This window comes from Lithobates pipiens, unplaced genomic scaffold, assembly GCF_037356315.1.
Source record: "Lithobates pipiens isolate NorthernLeopardFrog02 unplaced genomic scaffold, aLitPip1_a1.2 Scaffold_19, whole genome shotgun sequence".
Lineage (NCBI taxonomy): Eukaryota > Metazoa > Chordata > Amphibia > Anura > Ranidae > Lithobates > Lithobates pipiens.
In genome coordinates this window covers 362,465,083-362,484,551 of record NW_027507764.1, presented here as the reverse complement: position 1 = coordinate 362,484,551, position 19,469 = coordinate 362,465,083, and the positions used below count along the sequence as shown (strand labels likewise).

At 43.4% G+C, this 19,469-nt stretch overlaps 2 protein-coding genes across 2 annotated transcripts in view; one reads left to right on the top strand and one right to left on the bottom strand.

Annotated features, from left to right (window-relative positions):
• The window catches only part of KDM1B (lysine demethylase 1B), an 89,223-nt gene extending 72,328 nt beyond the window's left edge, over window positions 1–16,895 (bottom strand). The window contains exons 1-4 of the mRNA XM_077492254.1: window positions 16,730–16,895; window positions 14,480–14,582; window positions 7,696–7,820; window positions 5,370–5,459 (exon numbers count right to left, since the gene is read on the bottom strand). Of these exons, the coding sequence (XP_077348380.1) occupies window positions 5,370–5,459; window positions 7,696–7,820; window positions 14,480–14,569 (305 nt within the window). The 5' untranslated portion in view covers window positions 14,570–14,582; window positions 16,730–16,895. The remainder of the gene's footprint in view (window positions 1–5,369; window positions 5,460–7,695; window positions 7,821–14,479; window positions 14,583–16,729) is intronic.
• Window positions 16,896–16,928: 33 nt separating this feature from the next.
• Window positions 16,929–19,469, top strand: part of TPMT (thiopurine S-methyltransferase) — a 57,010-nt gene continuing 54,469 nt past the window's right edge. Inside the window, exon 1 of the mRNA XM_077492255.1 lies at window positions 16,929–17,080. The gene's annotated coding sequence lies outside the window, so the exon portion shown is untranslated. The remainder of the gene's footprint in view (window positions 17,081–19,469) is intronic.

The following is a 19,469-nucleotide window of genomic DNA, read 5'->3' as shown; positions in this document are numbered from 1 at the left end:
GAAGAAAAGCAGGCCCAAACCATGATGCTGCCACCACCATGTTTGACAGTGGGGATGGTGTGTTGAGGGTGATGAGCTGTGTTGCTTTTGCGCCAAACATATCGTTTTGCATTGTGGGCAAAAAGTTCGATTTTGGTTTCATCTGACCAGAGCACCTTCTTCCACATGTTTGGTGTGTCTCCCAGGTGGCTTGTGGCAAACTTTAGACGAGACTTTTTATGGATATCTTTGAGAAATGGCTTTCTTCTTGCCACCCTTCCATAAAGGCCAGATTTGTGCAGTGTACGACTGATTGTTGTGCTATGGACAGACTCTCCCACCTCAGCTGTAGTTCTCTGCAGTTCATCCAGAGTGATCATGGGCCTCTTGGCTGCATCTCTGATCAGTCTTCTCCTTGTCTGAGCTGAAAGTTTAGAGGGACGGCCAGGTCTTGGTAGATTTGCAGTGGTCTGATACTCCTTCCATTTCAAAATGATCGCTTGCACAGTGCTCCTTGGGATGTTTAAAGCTTGGGAAATCTTTTTGTATCCAAATCCGGCTTTAAACTTCTCCACAACAGTATTACGGACCTGCCTGGTGTGTTCCTTGGTCTTCATGATGCTCTCTGCGCTTTCAACAGAACCCTGAGACTATCACAGAGCAGGTGCATTTATACAGAGACTTGATTACACACAGGTGGATTCTATTGATCACCATCAGTCATTTAGGCCAACATTGGATCATTCAGAGATCCTCGCTGAACTTCTGGAGTGAGTTTGCTGCACTGAAAGTAAAGGGGCCGAATAATTTTGCACGCACCACTTTTCAGTTTTTTATTTGCTAAAAAAGTTTAAATTATCCAATAGATTTCGTTCCACTTCACAATTGTGTCCCACTTGTTGGTGATTCTTCACAAAAAATTAAAATTTTATATCTTTATGCTTGAAGCCTGAAATGTGGCAAAAGGTTGAAACGTTCAAGGGGGCCGAATACTTTCGCAAGGCACTGTATATGCGGTGGGTGGACCTTAAGTGGTTAAAGGCACACAATTTAAAGGCTAGACATGCTGGGTATCTATTTACTCAGAGAAACTTATTTTTTTATATTTTACCATGAATTTGGTAATTTATTGCATTTATGTACCCTGAAATTAACTTTAGTGTATTTTTTTCCAAAATTTTGTAGTTCATTAACCATGGAGCTAATATCATGATAATATAATGTTTTGGGGTTTTTAAAGTGTTTATTAACCCAAAATAAATAAATAGATTCTTTGGTACCTTAAAGCAGATTAAACAGCACAGTGCTTGTGCTGTGTAATCTGCCCCTCCTACAGTATCCATCCATCGGAGCATGTATCGGAGCGAGTCATGTGACCGACCTGAAGACAGCTCTAAATAGGTACTTACAGGGCTTCTTTTTCTATAAGAAAAATACAGTGTGCTCTGCCAGGCTCTAATAGCGAGTCTGGCAGAGTTTGAGTTATATGGGTTAACAAATCCTTTAATGTTCAGGTCTAAAATGATTTTTAGAACATAAAAAAAAAAACAATTAAGAAAATGAAAAAAATGGCTCTGGGACTTAAGTGGTTAGGAAATAAAAGTTTGACTTTAATGTCACTTTAATCTTTAGGCTGCATAATTTCCAGGAGTATATGAACCTTCAATCCACGGGGGGAAGCATGATTATTAACCCTTTGGATGTCCTGTGCCCTTGATGATCTCCTGCAATTAAAGTGGTCTCCTATACCCAGTGAAGTGAATAACGTCAGATGATACACAGAGATTAGGGGTGCACCGAATGGGTTTTTTGGTGCCGAAACCGATACCGAAAATGAAAAATACACTAGGCCGAAAACCGAAACCGATACCGAAACAGCACCGATACCGAAAATGACTGTTTTTAAAAAATATTTTCATACATCAGATGGTCAGAGACTGAGGACATATTACAGGAGATGGTCAGAGACTGCGGGCATGGTACAGGAGCTGGTCAGAGACTGCAGGCATGCTACAGGAGCTGGTCAGACTACAGGCATGGTACAGGAGCTGGTCAGAGACTACAGGCATGGTACAGGAGCTGGTCAGAGACTGCAGGCATGGTACAGGAGATGGTCAGAGACTGCAGACATGGTACAGGAGATGTTTAGAGACTGCAGACATGGTACAGGAGATGGTCAGAGACTGCAGACATGGTACAGGAGATGGTCAGAGACTGCAGACATGCTACAGGAGATGGTCAGAGACTGCAGGCATGCTACAGGAGATGGTCAGAGACTGCAGGCATGCTACAGGAGATGGTCAGAGACTGCAGGCATGCTACAGGAGATGGTCAGAGACTGCAGGCATGCTACAGGAGATGGTCAGAGACTGCAGGCATGCTACAGGAGATGGTCAGAGACTGCAGGCATGCTACAGGAGATGGTCAGAGACTGCAGGCATGCTACAGGAGATGGTCAGAGACTGCAGGCATGCTACAGGAGCTGGTCAGAGATTGCGGACATGCTACAGGAGCTGGTCAGAGATTGCGGACATGCTACAGGAGATCAATGCAGCCTCACTGTGCCAGCAGCCTACCAGTGCCCCGCCATGTAGCCTGCCTGTGCCTCACCAGTGCATATAAAAACATACACATATAAAAACGCGCGCACACACACACACATATAAAACATACAACACACATACATATAAACATGCACACACATACATACATACATACATATAAACATGCACATATATATATATATATATACACACACACACACACACATATAACACACACACCACACACACACACAACACACCACACACACACACCACACACACAACACACACAACACACACAACACACACAACACACACACACATATATAGACAGTCTTTTTTTTAAATTGCCAGCTGCAGCTCTTCATTAATCTCCATGCTGGGTACTGCACTCTAGGGGGAGGCAGAGAGCACAGCACACACTGCTAGACGCCTCTGCTTTGGTTTCACTTTCACAGTGAACATCGTGCCCAGCTCCTGCACAGCCGATTTACACATCGGCTGAGGAGACATATGCAGCCACCGCTGTGGAGAGGGGGACTTTAGAGCGAGACCCCACAGGCTGACTGCAGCATAGGTGTGGAGGGAGGGGAGCAGGAGAGCTAAAGATAGGACACCCCCGTGATGGGCGGCACCGGGGGCGGGGCCAAGCCCCGCAAGCCCCGCCCCATTTTCGGCACCAGTATCGGCGGAAATTCTCTTTCGGCTTTTTGCCGAAAGGGCCATTTTCGGCCGATATGTTTCGGCGGCCGAAATTTCGGTGCATCCCTAACAGAGATTAAACAAATCTCCCTACATAGATTTTATGTGTATATCTACTGTCTTTCACTTTCTATACTCTTTGGAAAGTGCAGATTGTGTTAAAAAAAAATCTTTCTTCCTGTTTCAGCAGCATATGGTGGGGGGGAGGGGTGGAGTCTGGGCTTATACTGTGTGGGAGCTGATTGGAGGAAAGTAACGTGCCCCCATATGCCACTCCACATAGGCAAAGGAATGAAGGAACATGCAGAGCTGTTATCTGCAAAGAGAAGCTCTCTGATAATCTACCCCTAAGCTCCCTCCCTGACACAAATTTTCAGCTGCTGTTATCTTGTGTGTCGGAGCAGCAGAAAGACACAGTACTTAGAGCTTTGTAGAGCAATAAGTGAACACTACAGATATATATGCTTAGGTCAAATTCCATGAATGGGGTTTACAACCACTTTAAGAGGTTCTTCGCTCCAGGTGAGCAAACACCCACTATCAGAAGTTATCTAGGTGGTGTTTGGCACAGGAATTGTGTGTTTGCAGATGAAAATACATTCTTAATGCGGTGGAGCACTGAAACACTATTCTGAAGTACTAATAATGCATATTATGTTTGTTCTTCTCTGATGGACCTTGTGAGTATTTATTTGTTCAGAATTTTTTTGTTCTGAACATATATAAATGGTTGCACCGACTGTTTGACACAGAGAAGGGTGAGTCAGTGTTGCTTGTACATTACAATGTTTGCACTACTGAATCTATATATTGAAATCTTTTTGCAGTGATTTTCTTAAAGGGATACACAAACATTTTTAGTTTTTAACACTACACTTATTCAGTCACTCCGTTTTAGGTTTGATGGTGGAAACCACTGTTCAAGTGCTGGTAGGTGGTCATACAGTGTTCAGAATCTTTATTGTATTTTCAATCTGATAATCTAATCTCATGCTAAAAAAAAAAAAAAAGACAGGAAGCAATTTATCAAGAAAATTCCAATGGTATCAGCCCTGGAAACCAATTACAGTAATATCTCGGATTGAGAGTAATGAGTGTTTCGCAACACGAGCTATTATTTTTAAAAAATCCCGACTCGGTTTGCGAGCATTGTCTGGCAAAACGAGCATGATTCAAGATTCTACAGTGTGCAGTACCGCATTTGGGCAGAGGTGCCAGGGCGCCGGTGACACTTGGAGCCATTCGGATGCACTCTGAACCACTCTGAAACACTCCGTTCCTGAGTGTTTCTGTGCCTCTCCAGCGCCCCCCCCGCCCCTCTGGCCACATGCAGTACTGCATACAATAGAAGTCACTGTGGAACAAATTATCTGAGTTTCCATTGACTTCTATGGGGAAACTCGGTTTGATATACGCTTTGGATTATAAGCATTCTTCTGGAACAAATTATGCACTGTACAAGGTGCTCACCAGGTACCGCAACCTACCCTAAACCTAATCCATATTCCCCCCACACTTCGTCTGTGGGAGGATCACTAGCTCACAGTTACATGCCTCAGAGCTTGGATTCTTAGCTCTGGACTCGTGCTCACTGCTTTTGATGCACGCAATGTACTGCTGGGCTGTATTCCACACGTTACTGTTGTGTTTTGCATTGTACGTTAACATGTATACTGTCGTCAATAAAATTAAATACTGTATTAAAGAAAATTCTAATGGTAGAAGTGAACACTATGCTACAGAAGTTAATATTGGACCTCTACAGTTCCCTGACAGCTCTTTTCTTTTTTTTCAGAACATTTATTTTAATGCAACAGAACCTTGGAGTATCTGCTAATAAAAACAGTTACTTAAAATATTTAATAACATTTTTTTTTTTAAATGTCATGAACAATGCCCAAAGCATCACATCAGCCATTCAGTGTGTTTAGACAGAATTGCAACAGATAGAAATCTGAGCAGCTAAATAGAACTCACATAAATAAAGAAAAGACATAAATGCTCCTAGGAGTTCCAGCAGTTGTGTATACCAAACTCGTTCACCTATTACCACAAGGCAGCAGCAATATCCATTGAACCAAAGTTCTTTAATCACACATATATTATGCAAAAAAAAAAAAAAAATAACAGAAAAATGCAACATACCTCCTATAGTAATGGTCAAAGCATTCGTTGCAGAAATGCTCCCCACAGGAAAGATGATACCACCTTGATGTGTAACCATTCTTAGCACACCTGAAATTAAACTCGTGTAATTACTATCAACTGAAGTAAATTTTTCTGTTAGAGTGTTGTGGCATGCAGATCATGCAATAATATAAGACACCCAGCTGGAAAGCCGCAAGCTGTCACAGCCGGATGCCCACAGTTGAGATACCAGCGCCTGGGACAGAAGACTGATGGAAAGGACGGGTCGGGTGAGCACATCGCTGGATCATTGGACAGGTTAGTTTCTGTTTATTTAAAAAGTTAGCAGCCACAGGTTTTTGTAGTGGCTAACTTTAAAAAAATACAAATATGACTGGAGCTCCTCTTTAACCATTTCCCACCCAGCTTATTGTCAAATGACGGCTATCGAGACATTCCACCGGCCGCACTACAGCGCGATCTGTCACTGGCTGTGTCCGACTGATGACTGACCAGTGTACCGACCCACTGTAACCAATCACAGCAGATCACATGACAATTGTAAACAATGAATGGTTTGGATTCATGCCATTCATTGTATACAATTGTGTTGCTAGCTGTGATTGATCACAGTAATCACATGGTACAGACAGGGCCAATCACAGTCCATCTGTACCATGTGATTAGCTGTGGCCAATTACAACAATACACACTAAATGAATCAATTTCATTCAGTAAAAATGGTTTATTTTACCAGTGAAATTCACTGATCACTTCCCCAGAGTAGTGCAGTGCTACTATTGTAACACTGTATTGCTCTGGTCACAGTGTGTTAAAAAAAAAAAAAAAAAATGTAAAAATAAAAATTGAAAATATTAAATATGTTTTTTGTATACTGTCACCAGTCAGTGTCCTTGATCACTGTCGCACCAATTATATGATGACACTGCACTGGTCACTGTATGTTAAAAAAAATAATTATGAAAACTATTTTAATTTCTTACATTTTCCAAAACAAAAATGTGCCAAAAAAATTACAACTTCAAAAAAACTACCTTGGACAGTCTAGTTTCCAAAAAAGGGTAATTTGAAGGATCTTTGCACTGTTCTGGCGTTTTCAAGTCTCAAGAAATGAGATAGGGTATCAGTACATCAGGATTGATCAATTTTCAGATATATACTGGCATAGATTGTGGACTCTAACTTTCCTATAGGCTAAATATAATAAAAACTAATTTGGGTTACTTTCACCAAAGAAATGTATAAGAATACAGTTTGGCCTAAGTTTATGAAGAAGGATTATTTATTTGCAAAATTTTATAACAGAAATTAAAAAAAATGCGTTTTTTAGCAAAACATAAAAAGCCCAGTGGTGAATGAACACCACCAAAAGAAAGCTATATTTGTGTGAACAAATGATAACAATGTAGTATGGGTACAGTGTTGCATGACACAGATGTAAAGCTGACCATAGATGGTCAAACAGATTCCTCCATCCACACAAATGAGGTGGATGAAGGAATTTTCCCTATTGAGACAATGGGGGGAATTCAATAAATTTGCTGCATCACTTTTCTGGCATTAATGTCTCCTATTAATGTATTGTGCCAAATTCTTAAAGCATTTTTGACATTTTTGGTTCTGACAGCTACTGTACCCATGCACAAAACTCAGAGCCTTCTAAAATGCTCCACTATTACATCGTGGTGCAATGAATGCACCCAAATTCAAAATAAAATATCAACAGTTCGTATCTTACAAAAGTTGAGCTAATTAAGACCAACTCTCTTTTGGTGTACAGAGAGAGAGAAACTGGTGCAGACAAATTTTGTGTAATGCCGCGTACACATGACCGGACTTTTCGATGGACTAGGCCCGACGGAGAGAATTCGCTGGACAATTCGACCATGTGTGGGCTTCATTGGACCTTTGCTGTATAAAAATCAGACGGACTTTAGATTGAAAACATGTTTCAAATCTTTCCAATGGACTCGAGTCCAGTCGAAAAATCTGTTAGTCTGTATGCTAGTCAGATGGACAAAAACCAACGCTAGGGCAGCTATTGTCTACTGGCTATGAACTTCCTTATTCTAGTCCGCGTACGTCATAACGTTCGAATCTGTCAGACTTTGGTGTGCTTGTGTGTGGCCAAGTCCGTTTCGTTTAAAAATTCAGTCAGACTTATGTGGCCCGGCACCACATAAGATATTCACAGAATGTCTGAAAATCAGCCTGGTAATTAGGTGGCTCTGTTGTATCGTATTTACCACCCACTGGCTGCAAATGGTAAATACTCATTTACATTCAATCACAAATACCCAAATAAAAACAAAAGTATGCCCACCTTTCAGAAGCACTAGCAAAGCAAACTGGACATGTTGCTGTGCATCCCGCCTTTTCACACTTCCTGTATTTCTTCTCTAAGAAATCTTCATCATCATCTAGTGCTTCGTTTGCCTTCCTTTTCACCTGAACACAGGAGAATAGAAAATGAATGGAAATGTTACACATTCTGATTGTTCACAATAACAAGATTACCTCTAGACATCATTTATTGCTGAATCACTTTATAAAATATATAATTGTGTTAAAAGCTAAATTCACCTTTCTAAACATGTTACATCAGGATTTAGGCTGGATTCACACCGATGCATTTTTAGTGCTTTTTTGCATTTTTCAGATTTGCACTACAAAACGTGTTCCATAGGAAACCATGTTAAATGGACTGTAGTGCAAATCTGCAAAATGCAAAAAGCACTAAAAATGCATAGGTGCAACATGTTCAGCATGCACCCCCTCTCCCCCTAATCCCCCCTTCCTTGTGACAGCGAGTGGAGGATCCTCCCCCCACACCCACTGTCACAATTTGAAAACAGTGCGGCTGTGCAAGGCTTCTCCCACATGGCCACATCATTTATTCATAGTTCCTGAGAATGAATATACTACAAGTACCATCAGCCATTGCGGTTGATGGCTTGTAGTTCTCAATGAACTGCGAGAGTGCTGATTAGCGCTCCTGTGGTTCATTGATCTTCATGCAATTCAGTAACTGTTTGCCCATACAGAAGTTTGGGTCGACAGCTATACTGAGTCTGAAACAGCCTGGCATCATACCCACAATCTGATGATCAAGGGTGGGTATAATGCTCTGCTGGCTCCTTAGAAAAATACAATTCTAAAATCATGCCATGCATAATATGTACTGTATATTTTCAGCAGTTTTCAAGTGTGCTTGGGACTCCTGAATCCTGAGATGTTTCAATCTGTAAGTTTTAACATTTCCCACGATTTGCAGGTTTCAAGACACACTTTCTGAAGGTATGCATTGGAATCTCTAGGTAGTCCTTGCTGCTCCCTTATGTGAAAATATAAAGAAAGCATATACCCCGTTTCCCCAAAAATAAGCCCTACCCAGAAAATAAGACCAAGCATGATTTTCGGGATGGCTGAAATAAAAGCCCTACCCTGAAAAAAGCCCTAGTTAAAGCAGGTGTAAAAACATGTAATCAATTTTGTTAAAAAAAATGATATGTGCAGTGTGTCTCTTTTTGTAACTTTATTGTGGAAAATACCTTATTTACAGCACCGCTGGGTGCTCACGTGACCCGCCAGAGATCTTCTCCTCTCGTCCTGGCTGACGTCAGTGGCCCCTCCCTCTGCAGTGCTCGGAGCGGAGCTGATGTCAGCAGGGATCTCAGCCCCTCCCTCATCAGTGCTCAGAGCTGGGCTGATGTCAGCAGGGATCTCAGCTCCTCCCTCATCAGTGCTCAGAGCTGGGCTGATGTCAGCAGGGATCTCAGCCCCTCCCTCTGCAGTGCTCAGAGCAGGGCTGATGTCAGCAGGGATCTCAGCCCCTCCCTCTACAGAGCTCAGAGCGGGGCTGATGTCAGCAGGGATCTCAGCCCCTCCCTCTGCAGTGCTCAGAGCGGGGCTGATGTCAGTAGGGATCTCGGCCCCTCCCTCTGTAGTGCTCGGAGTGGGGCTGATGTCAGCAGGGGTCTCGGCCCCTCCCTCTACAGTGCTCAGAGTGGGGCTGATATCAGCAGGGATCTCGGCCCCTTCCTCTGTAGTGCTCGGAGTGGGGCTCATGTCAGCAGGGGTCTCGGAGTGTCTTGGGTGCTGTAAATAAGCTATTTTTCACAGGTTACAAAAGGAGACACACTGCACATTATATAATCTTTTTACAAAATTAATTACATCATTTTACAATGACTTTGATCAAAGTTTATTTTTGGGATTACAGAATGTCAAAATACTGACTCCTGAGCTGACGGGGGAGAGGGAGAGAAGACATGGGACACAGAAACTTTTTAAGAATCATTTTATTGTATTATTTCAGTTTTTTTTTTTTAGAACATAAAGAGGGGTAAATGACACACCACAACTGGTTGCCGACCAGCCACCGCAGTTTTACTGCGTCAGAATGGCACGGCTGGGCGAAACAACGTTACCTTACGTTGCTTCGCCTTTTGGCCACTAGGGGCAAGCACGCTCTGCCAGAGGAGCTTGCGCCCACAGCGTTTACTGGGAGCCGATGACCGCCTGGCACCCGCGAACGCTCGTGACAGAGCGAGAAGAGGGATCTATGTGTGTAAACACACAGATCCTGGGTTCTCTCAGGGGAGAGGAGACAGATCATGTGTTCATACTATGTTTGAACACCGATCTCTCTCTCCTTTTACCAAAAATTATGTAGAAGAATACATTTTGGCCTAAACTGAGGAAAAGATGTGTTTTTTTTTTTTTTTAAATGTGGGGTATTTATTATAGCAAAAAGTAAAAGATATTGGGGGTTATTTACTAAAGGAAAATCCACTTTGCACTGCAAGTGCACTTGGAAGTAAAGTCACTGTAGATCCGAGGGGGACATGCAAGAAAAATAAAAAACAGCATTTTAGCTTGCACATGATTGGATGATAAAATCAGCAGAGCATCTACTCATTTCAGATCTACCCCTTAGATCAGGGGTGCCCAACCTTTTGAAGAGCGAGGGCCACTTAAGCGACTTAGTAATCAGTCGTGGGCCACAATGAGCAGATGACAGTTCTGCGTCCACTCTGCATATGCAAAGCGGACACAGACACAGCCCACTCTACTCTATGGGCCCTCTCATCTGATCAAATGGAAAGGGACGGATCCACTTTCCGTTTTTTTTAGCAGATAGGATTGGGACGAGGCAGGTGTAAACAGACACAAGTCTATTTACATCTGCCACTCCATAGAGGTGAATGGAGGCTCTGATTGGGTCAGACAGATCACGTTAAAGGGGCCTAAGGCTACTTTTACACTGATGGTCTGTGGTCTACCCACACCTGTGGCTTTCCTGCAGGTTAGCTGTACTTTGCCATATAACTCTATCATATCCTGCAGGTGTGGTGCACTTTCTGAAAGTGCACCAAACCCACAGGTAAAACCAGAAGTCTATGGCTCAGTGCAGGTAAGCCGCAGGTAAACTGCACTATACCTGCGGATCAGTTTAAAAGCAGCCCAGTAACCACTGCAAAACAGATATGTCCATATATACACTGTGATTGTAGTAATAAACTTGCTGTCCCAGGCAGAGTGCATTTGGTGTCACTCCACCTATGACAGGAGCCAGTGCTATACAGGAAGAATTGGCTTATGCGGCTCTGCTCTGCAGCTGCTTGCTTCCTCTACCACTGGCTTCATTCACAACACTGATGCTCTGGCATGGTGGGTAGACAACCTGCAATCTGGGCTTGCCAACCCGCCATCCCAGAGCAGGAGGTCGCGGGCCACATCAAAGGGCCCCGAGGGCCACATGTGGCCCCCGGGCGACTGGTTGGGCACCCCTGCCTTAGATTTAGAGCGACTGCACTTCCAAGTGCACTTGCAGTACAAAGTGGATTTGCCTTTCGTAAATAACCCCTATTGCATTTTTTTCAAAATTGTCGCTTTTCTTTTGTTTATAGCACAAAAAATAAAAACCGCAGAGGTGATCAAATACCACCAAAAGAAAGCTCTATTTGTGGGAAAAAAAGGACTTCAATTTTGTTTGGGTACAGCATCGCACGACTGCGCAATTGTCAGTTAAGGCGACGCAGTGCCGTATCGAAAAAAATGCTCTGGTCGTTAAGGGGGGAAATTCTTCCGGGCTGAAGTGGTTAAAGGGGTGTTCCGGCCATGATTTTTTTTTTTTTAAAGTCAGCAGCTACAAACACTGTAGCTGCTGACTTTTAATAAGGACACTTACCTGTCCAGTGAGCCCACGATGTTGGCCCCTCGAGGCCGATCCATATATCGGATCGGCAGCCGGTGCCGCCGACCTTGTGGCTTCACTGCCCGTTTACTACTGCGCATGCGCAAGTCGCGCTGCGCTTTGTGAATGGCCCCATTGTTTTCTGGGACACACACATGTCCCAGAACACAATGGGGCAGCTCGCCGAAGAGGAGGAAGCTCCACGGAATAGGAAGAGGCAGATTAGGAAGACTGCCTAGCAACAGGGGTTTCTGGTAAGTTAAAAAAAAAAATTCTATTTTTTTTTAAGAATATTAATGCAATTTTTTTATTTTAGGGTGGCCCTCCACTTAAAAAAAAAAAATCCTGATACTTTAAAGGGTTACAACCTCTTTAAGATCATCGTTGTACATACTGTAAACAAATAAGGCATCCCCTAAAAATAAGATCTGGTGTGTTTTTTTGTAGCCAAAATGAATAGAAGACCCGGTCTTATTTTCGGGGAAACACAGTAGCTAGAGAATTATGTAGGCCTATATGTCTCTGACGTAATAAGCATGAGTAATCCGAGTCTGAGTCTCATCCAATAATCTCACACATCAGTAAGTACACATAAAGCAGTGTACCTGAATAGAGCAGGACTGTTTTCTGGTTCAGCAATGTTCCCAATCAGGAGTTTGACAGGCAGACAGCTATATTAACCTCCTTAGCGGTAATCCCGAGTCTGGCTCGGGTTGGGAATTTCATTACAATAGCGGTAACCCCGAGCCAGACTCGGGCTTGCACCGCTCGATGCAGGGGAGGACACAGGTAACGTTACTTACCTTGTCCCCTGGATCCAGCGATGTCCGCCGCGCTGTGTGATCGAGCCGTCCTGCGCTCGATTCACAGTGCCGAATGCCGCCGAGCTCCGTTCCCTGCGACGTTACGACGCACGGGAGCGGAGAACGGCGGCAAATTCAAAAATGTAATAAGACACAAAACACACACAGCACTGTAATCTTACAGATTACAGTGCTGTAGTAAAAAATACACACCCCCTTTGTCCCTAGTGGTTTGTGCAATGCCCTGCATGCACTTTTATATTATAAATACTGTTTTTTACTGCTTGGAATTTGGAGATTGTCCATAGCAACCAAAACATGTCCCTTTTTCATTTTTTTTTGGATTTGATTACATTATTGAATAATTTTTATTATTCTTTATTATATTATAAACTTTATCATACCCGGGATGTCCGCTAGACTCTGGTTTGAAGAGATTTCAGAGCGTTATTCCTAAGAATTACAGCACTACAAAATAAAAGCCAGATTTCCATGCAAAATAATTGTACCGCTTTCAGCACCTTATTCCAGACTGAATCATACCGCCAGGGAGGTTAAGGAAGGTGGTAAAAATAAATCCAATGGTTTAGGTAATGTAGAAACACAGGATACAGCTTCTGCAGCAGGTGCCCATGACCCAGTTTAGGGTCCATGCTCAAAGAGCTTAAAAATGCTGCTCCTGCAGGAGTTTTGCCTGTAGAAACAGCTCAGTGGTATCCTATGTGTCCATGCACATTAGGACGTTTAGTGGCATATTTTAAGCTTAGCATTTAGAGCCAGAATAAAAAATTTAAAAAAACTTCTGGTCTGCGTTTGAGGGAAGTTTTCCGGATTAAAAAACAAACACTAAACACACCTTTAACACCTGTACAAAAATAGTCTATATACGAGCGTTTTTTTTCTGCCCAAAAAAAAAAATATTTTTTTAAGCCCAGTTTGCATAGAGCCTAACTGGAGGCCAGCGAGTCAGAGAAAAGTCCAATGCATGCGCACTGTCAACCAGTTTTAGAGATCACAGGGGCTGATTTACTAAAACTAGAGTGTGCAAAGTCTGGAGCAGCTCTGCATAGAAACCAATCAGCTTCCAGGTTTATTTTTTGTTAAAGCTTAATTAAACAAGCTGAAATTAGAAGCCGACTGGCTACAATGCACAGCTGCACCAAAGTTTGCACTCTCTAGTTTTAGTAAATCAATGCAACAGTTCTTTCTTACGATTCAGAAAGGAGACAACGATCTCTGAAACCAGCCAAATAACAGCTGTTCTCTCTGCGCATGCGTTAGATTTTCATCCGGGTGCTTCAATAACTTGCTGTTCACTGCAGTGGCAGCTGGTGGTATATTTTTATGGGGGGGTACAAGCCCCGTATTTACCCCATCTAGGTTGCAGGCATCGTATCCTCTGGGCGGCGTCTCCTCCATATGGTGCTTCATGGCGGCTTCTCTGCGTCTCCTCTCTCCTCCTCCTCTGTGGCCAACAGGATTGATTCTCCTCTCGACCAATCAGGTGATGGGTCTCAGGACCCGCTTCCTGATTGGCCAGAAGGAGAATCAGGAAGACAAAAGCAAATATTAATTCACTATTGTCACACAACTGGGTGGGCTCAGAGCACTGTGCCCTGAGCCCACCCTTTTTTGAAGCCTTTTCGAGCCTCTGGCTCTAATTACGTGCTTCTAAAAGACAAAAAGAAAAAGAAAATAAAACCCCACTGGAGTCTATGCATCTGGCTCCCGCATGTAGATTAGGGGGCCAATCACGTGGATTAGGGGGGTGCCTCTGTGCCTAATAACCAAAAGTTTCCACATAACCCAAACTGCTGGATTTGTTTTCCCACAATTCTTAACAGAAATGAACCAGAACACATTTACCACAAGTGGTTACAAGTTCTGCTCTATATGCTGATTCATGGGTTCATTGGGGAATGTTTCCAAAGTTAACATAGTATTTGCCAACTTAATATCAGCAACATTGTTTCAATATTATCCACTACTGTACTGTGTAGCAGTGTCCTTCCAATTCACATTACTGTTGAGTACAGATCACTGTTAGAATTAGATTTCTGTTGGCTCAGGTATAGTTTACTGAAAAGCATTGAAAGCCTTGATACCTGCCGCACTGAAGACCGCACAGGAAGGCTGTCAGACGAAGTGTCAATTGCAATTGGCTTTTTCTTTGTTCTCCCTTTATTTCCAGACATACTTTCAAGTTACCTGCATTATTAAAAAATGTTTATTATTACTTATTAAAACACTTGCCATTGAAGATCATGCTTTTTACAGTAGGTGTAAACCTCAGACATGAAATATAAACAAAGCATATCCCTATATAGTGTGTACTTGTCTCAATCTAGAGCACTAAGTGTCCTTTTCAGGCAGTGTGTGCTGCCTTGTTACTCTGCTGTCAGCATGAATCACTTCTGAAAAGTTTTCCTGACACCAAGAGAAAAAAGGTGATGGGAGAGGGAGCTCCAGCACACATCCTGTGATTGGTAGCCTCAGCTCTGTTCCTGTGTGCTGTGTGGAGGGGGTATGTCCCTTCTTTCCAATCTGCTCTCAGAGCTCTTCTCACTGAGCCTTGGAATGTAATTGCATGGTTTAGGAGACATGCCCTGTATCTGCATGTGCCGACGTCATCGGCACACATGCGCATTGAAGCAATGGCACGTATGTGCCGTTTGCTTCAGTGAGTGTGCCGTTACCGGCGGCTCCCACGCACATGCGCGAGAGTGACTTCATCGCAGCTCCGGCCAATCACATCACCGGAGCCACGATACCCAGAGGTAACCCCCGGGAGTGATGTTGCCGGCTGATGCCGTGTACGGGCACCGCAGTGAGGGCTTCGATCTCAGGTGAGTATTACATAATGAGCTAGTATGCTATGCATACTAGCTCATTATGCCTTTGTCTTGCAGGTGTTAGTTTTTTTTGTTTGTTTTTTTCCAAAGTGGGTTTAAAACCACTTTAAAGGCATTGTAAGACCTTAACGGCCACAGGCATGACTCCCAGAAACATGATGGGATTTGTAGTTTCACCACAGCAGGAATGTTGAGGTTGCCTATGTTTTGTCAGATTTGGTGATCCATCATATTTTGTAATGGAAGTGAGGTTGCGTTGCCGACATCTTGCTACACCCTGTACACATCCACAGTAAGGTTACAGTGAGAAGGCAGCAAGCGGACATCTTTTTAAACCCACTGGAGTCTTGCATCTCACATTTATTTTTACACGTAAACAGAGCTTATATAATACAATTTACTATTTTGAAATCCGTCAGACTGTTTTGATGTTGATTTTTTTAAAAGCAGCGGTGTTCTGTCAGATTAGCAAACCTGTGAGATCAGCAGGCTTGCCGCTGCTTTTAAAATGAAACATCTAAACAGTCCAACGGATTTTTAAATTTAGTTTTACTGTTAAAAATAAGTGTGAAATGCAAAACTCCAGTGGGTGTAACAAGATGTCCGCTTGCCGCCTTCTCACTGTATTCTTACTGTGGACGAGTGCATTGTGTAGCAAGATGGCTGCGATGGAACGTCACTTCCGTTACAAAATCTGACGGGTCGCCAAATCTGACTAAACACCTACCCCTGCTACAGAGTGACAGCCCTGGCTTTTCTGGGGTTAGTGACATCACATCCCAGATGGTGCCACCCAGGAGCAGCCTCAGGGCTTTTGGAGGTCTACACAAAGGAGGCCTGTACGGGTAAGTAACACACATAAAATCTGTAAATAAACATATAATCTCGTGGGAAGGTTTTTGTTGAAATGAATGATCTGGTGACAAGGTCACCAATGGTAATTATTGGATGATGGTCAAAGTTAAAACCAAACTGTGAGGACTAGTGCTCATTGAGGCTTCCATTGACCCATTATGCTTTCCTGTATACATAGCTAAATATTGCATCAAGGGCACCAGCGATGACATCATGCCACCCCTGGGAAGCCATAGGACTGGCATTTGTGCCATTATGCAGGGACTGTGAAGGATCTAGCAAAGGTGGAAAATAGCAGTACCACACAATGCATCCTCTAATAAAAATAGGCACAAAAAGAATGACATTTTTTTTCTTAATCAGAAAAAGGAGAAATGAACATCTCTAAAGAATGAAGAAAAGAAAAGTACATTATTCTAGTAATACACAGACATGGTCAAATAAAAACTCCCCCAGATGTCCTTATAACAGGACAATGCTATCAGCCATGTCCCACACAAGGTCTACCTTCCCCTCAGCCACCCTTGTGTAGTATATATATATATATATATATATATATATATATATATATATATATAATACTGTATATACTATATCCTACTCGGAGAAAAAGAACCCCCAGACTAGTCCTCTATGCATGCTCCCCACCTGGCAGCTGTATCATGAGGAGACACAGGAGAACTGGAAGAGTATACAGAGATGACACACACGACCAGCTCTTTCTTCTTCCTGTTGTCGCTCTTCCAGGGTCTTCTGTACAGGACAGCTACAGCAGAAGAGCCAGTCGGAACAGAACCAGTGCGCATGCGCCACACCTAATCCCTGGCCTTCCTTTTTCTGTGCAGTTCTACAGTGCGCGCAGCGTTTGTGCACGTGATCAGCTCGACGACAGCGAATTGGCCTATTACTGAGCGGCGGATCGGCCATATTTGCTGAGGGGAACGCCAGGCTTTACAGCAAGTGACCTAGGACTGTTTTAACGCGTGATTCTGCAGTGCGGTGAGTTTTCCTTTCACTACATGTAATTGTTTGGAGCCCTTGTTTTTCTGTGTGCAGGAAAGCAGGCTTTACTTTAGGTTTTGTATTAGTGCAGAATATAGTGAACGAGGTGGACTGACTTATTCACTGTGGCTAAGTGGTTAGCACAATCGCTTACCAGCACTAGGGGTCGTCTGTTTGATCCCCAACCACAACACTGACTGCCTGGAGTTTGCATGTTCCCCCTGTGCCTGTGTGGATGGCTCCTGTCTAATGCCTACTACACACGATTAGAAAATTGGATGGAAAAAATTGGAAATTGTATCAAATACTGTAATTTTTCTTTCCTGATGCCAATACATGGCAATAAGGATTAGCTCCGGCGTGTTCACACAGCCCACGTGTAGAGCTCACCAGGAAGTCGGCACTGCGCTGCGCTGATCACAGGCAGTGAGACATTGCTCTGATGCCCAGCTGCACAGATTGGGAAATGTCTCACTGCCTGTGATTAGCACAGCACAGTGCCAACTTCCTGGTGGGCTCAGCACGTGGGCTGTGCGAACACGCCTGAGCTCAGCCTTACATGGCAGCATACATATTATATAGCTCCGCCCCTATATTAGGGTTGCCACCTCATCCCTTTAAACCTGAACACATATGTATTAAAGCGGTTCTTCACCCTAAAGGGGAAGTTCCGCTAGTATTATCCCTCCCCCCCTCCGGTGCCACAATCGGCACCTTTCGGGGGGGAGGGGGGTGCAGTTACCTGGATAATCCAGGTAACTGCACCCACTTCCGGCCAGACCGCCGCATGGCTTCGCCCACCGCCGCATGGCTCCGCCCCCCCGTTGTGTTCTGGGAAACACACAGTTCCCAGAGACACAGCGGGGAACCAGCGCAGCGCGACTCGCGCATGCGCAGTAGGGAACCGGGCAGTGAAGCCCTCTTGCTTCACTTCCCGATTCCCTGACAGAGGATGGCGGCGGTGGCTGCAGCGAGACGAGCGATCGCTCGTCATCTGCCGCCGACATCGCTGGAACCTGGGACAGATAAGTGTGATATTATTAAAAGTCAGCAGCTGCAATATTAGTAGCTGCTGGCTTTTAATATTTTTTTTTTTTGTGCAGCTCCTCTTTAATGCAGATCAGGCACCAAGTGTGTTTAATTACCACCTTAATGAGCCACAGAACTTGTGTAATTCATATGTGTTCGGTTTTAACCACTTCAGCTCCGGAAGTTTTTACCCCCTTCCTGACCAGAGCACTTTTGAGATCTGGCACTGCATCGCTTTAACTGACAATTGCGCAGTCATGCAATGTGGCTCCCAAACAAATAGAGCTTTCTTTTGGTGGTATTTGATCATCCCTGCGGTTTTTATTTTTTGCGCTATAAACAAAAAAAGCAACAATTTTTAAAAAAACGCATAATTTTTTACATTTTGCTATAATAAATATCCCCCAAAAATATATAAAAAAAAAAAAAAAATGTCCTCAGTTTAGGCCAATACGTTTTCTTCTACATACAGTGGTGTGAAAAAGTGTTTGCCCCCTTCCTCATTTCCTGTTCCTTTGCATGTTTGTCACACTTAAGTGTTTCGGAACATCAAACCAATTTAAACAATAGTCAAGGACAACACAAGTAAACACAAAATGCAATTTGTAAATGAAGGTGTTTATTATTAAAGGTGAAAAAAAATCCAAACCATCATGGCCCTGTGTGAAAAAGTGATTGCCCCCTAAACCTAATAACTGGTTGGGCCACCCTTAGCAGCAACAACTGCAACCAAGCGTTTGCGATAACGTGCAATGAGGCTTTTACAGCGTCCTGGAGGAATTTTGTTCCACTAATCTTTGCAGAACTGTCCTAATTCAGTTACATTAGAGGGTTTTCGAGCATGAACGGCCTTTTTAAGGTCATACCACAACATCTCAATAGGATTCAGGTCAGGACTTTGGCTAGGCCACTCCAAAGTCTTCATTTTGTTTTTCTTCAGCCATTCGGTGGTGGACTTGCTGGTGTGTTTAGGATCATTGTCCTGCTGCAGAACCCAAGTTCGTTTCAGCTTGAGTACACGAACAGATGGTCGGACATTCTCCTTCAGGATCTCTTGGTAGACAGCAGAATTCATAGTTCCTTTTATCACGGCAAGTCTTCCAGGTCCTGAAGCAGCAAAACAGCCCCAGACCATCACACTACCACCACCATATTTTACTGTTGGTATAATGTTCTTTTTATGAAATGCAGTGTTCCTTCTACGCCAGATATACTTGGACACACACCTTCCAAAGAGTTCCACTTTTGTCTCATCGGTCCACAGAATGTTGTCCCAAAAGTCTTGGGGATCATCAAGATGTGTTGTGGAGAAATTGAGACGAGCTTTGATGTTCTTTTTGCTCAGCAGTGGTTTTCT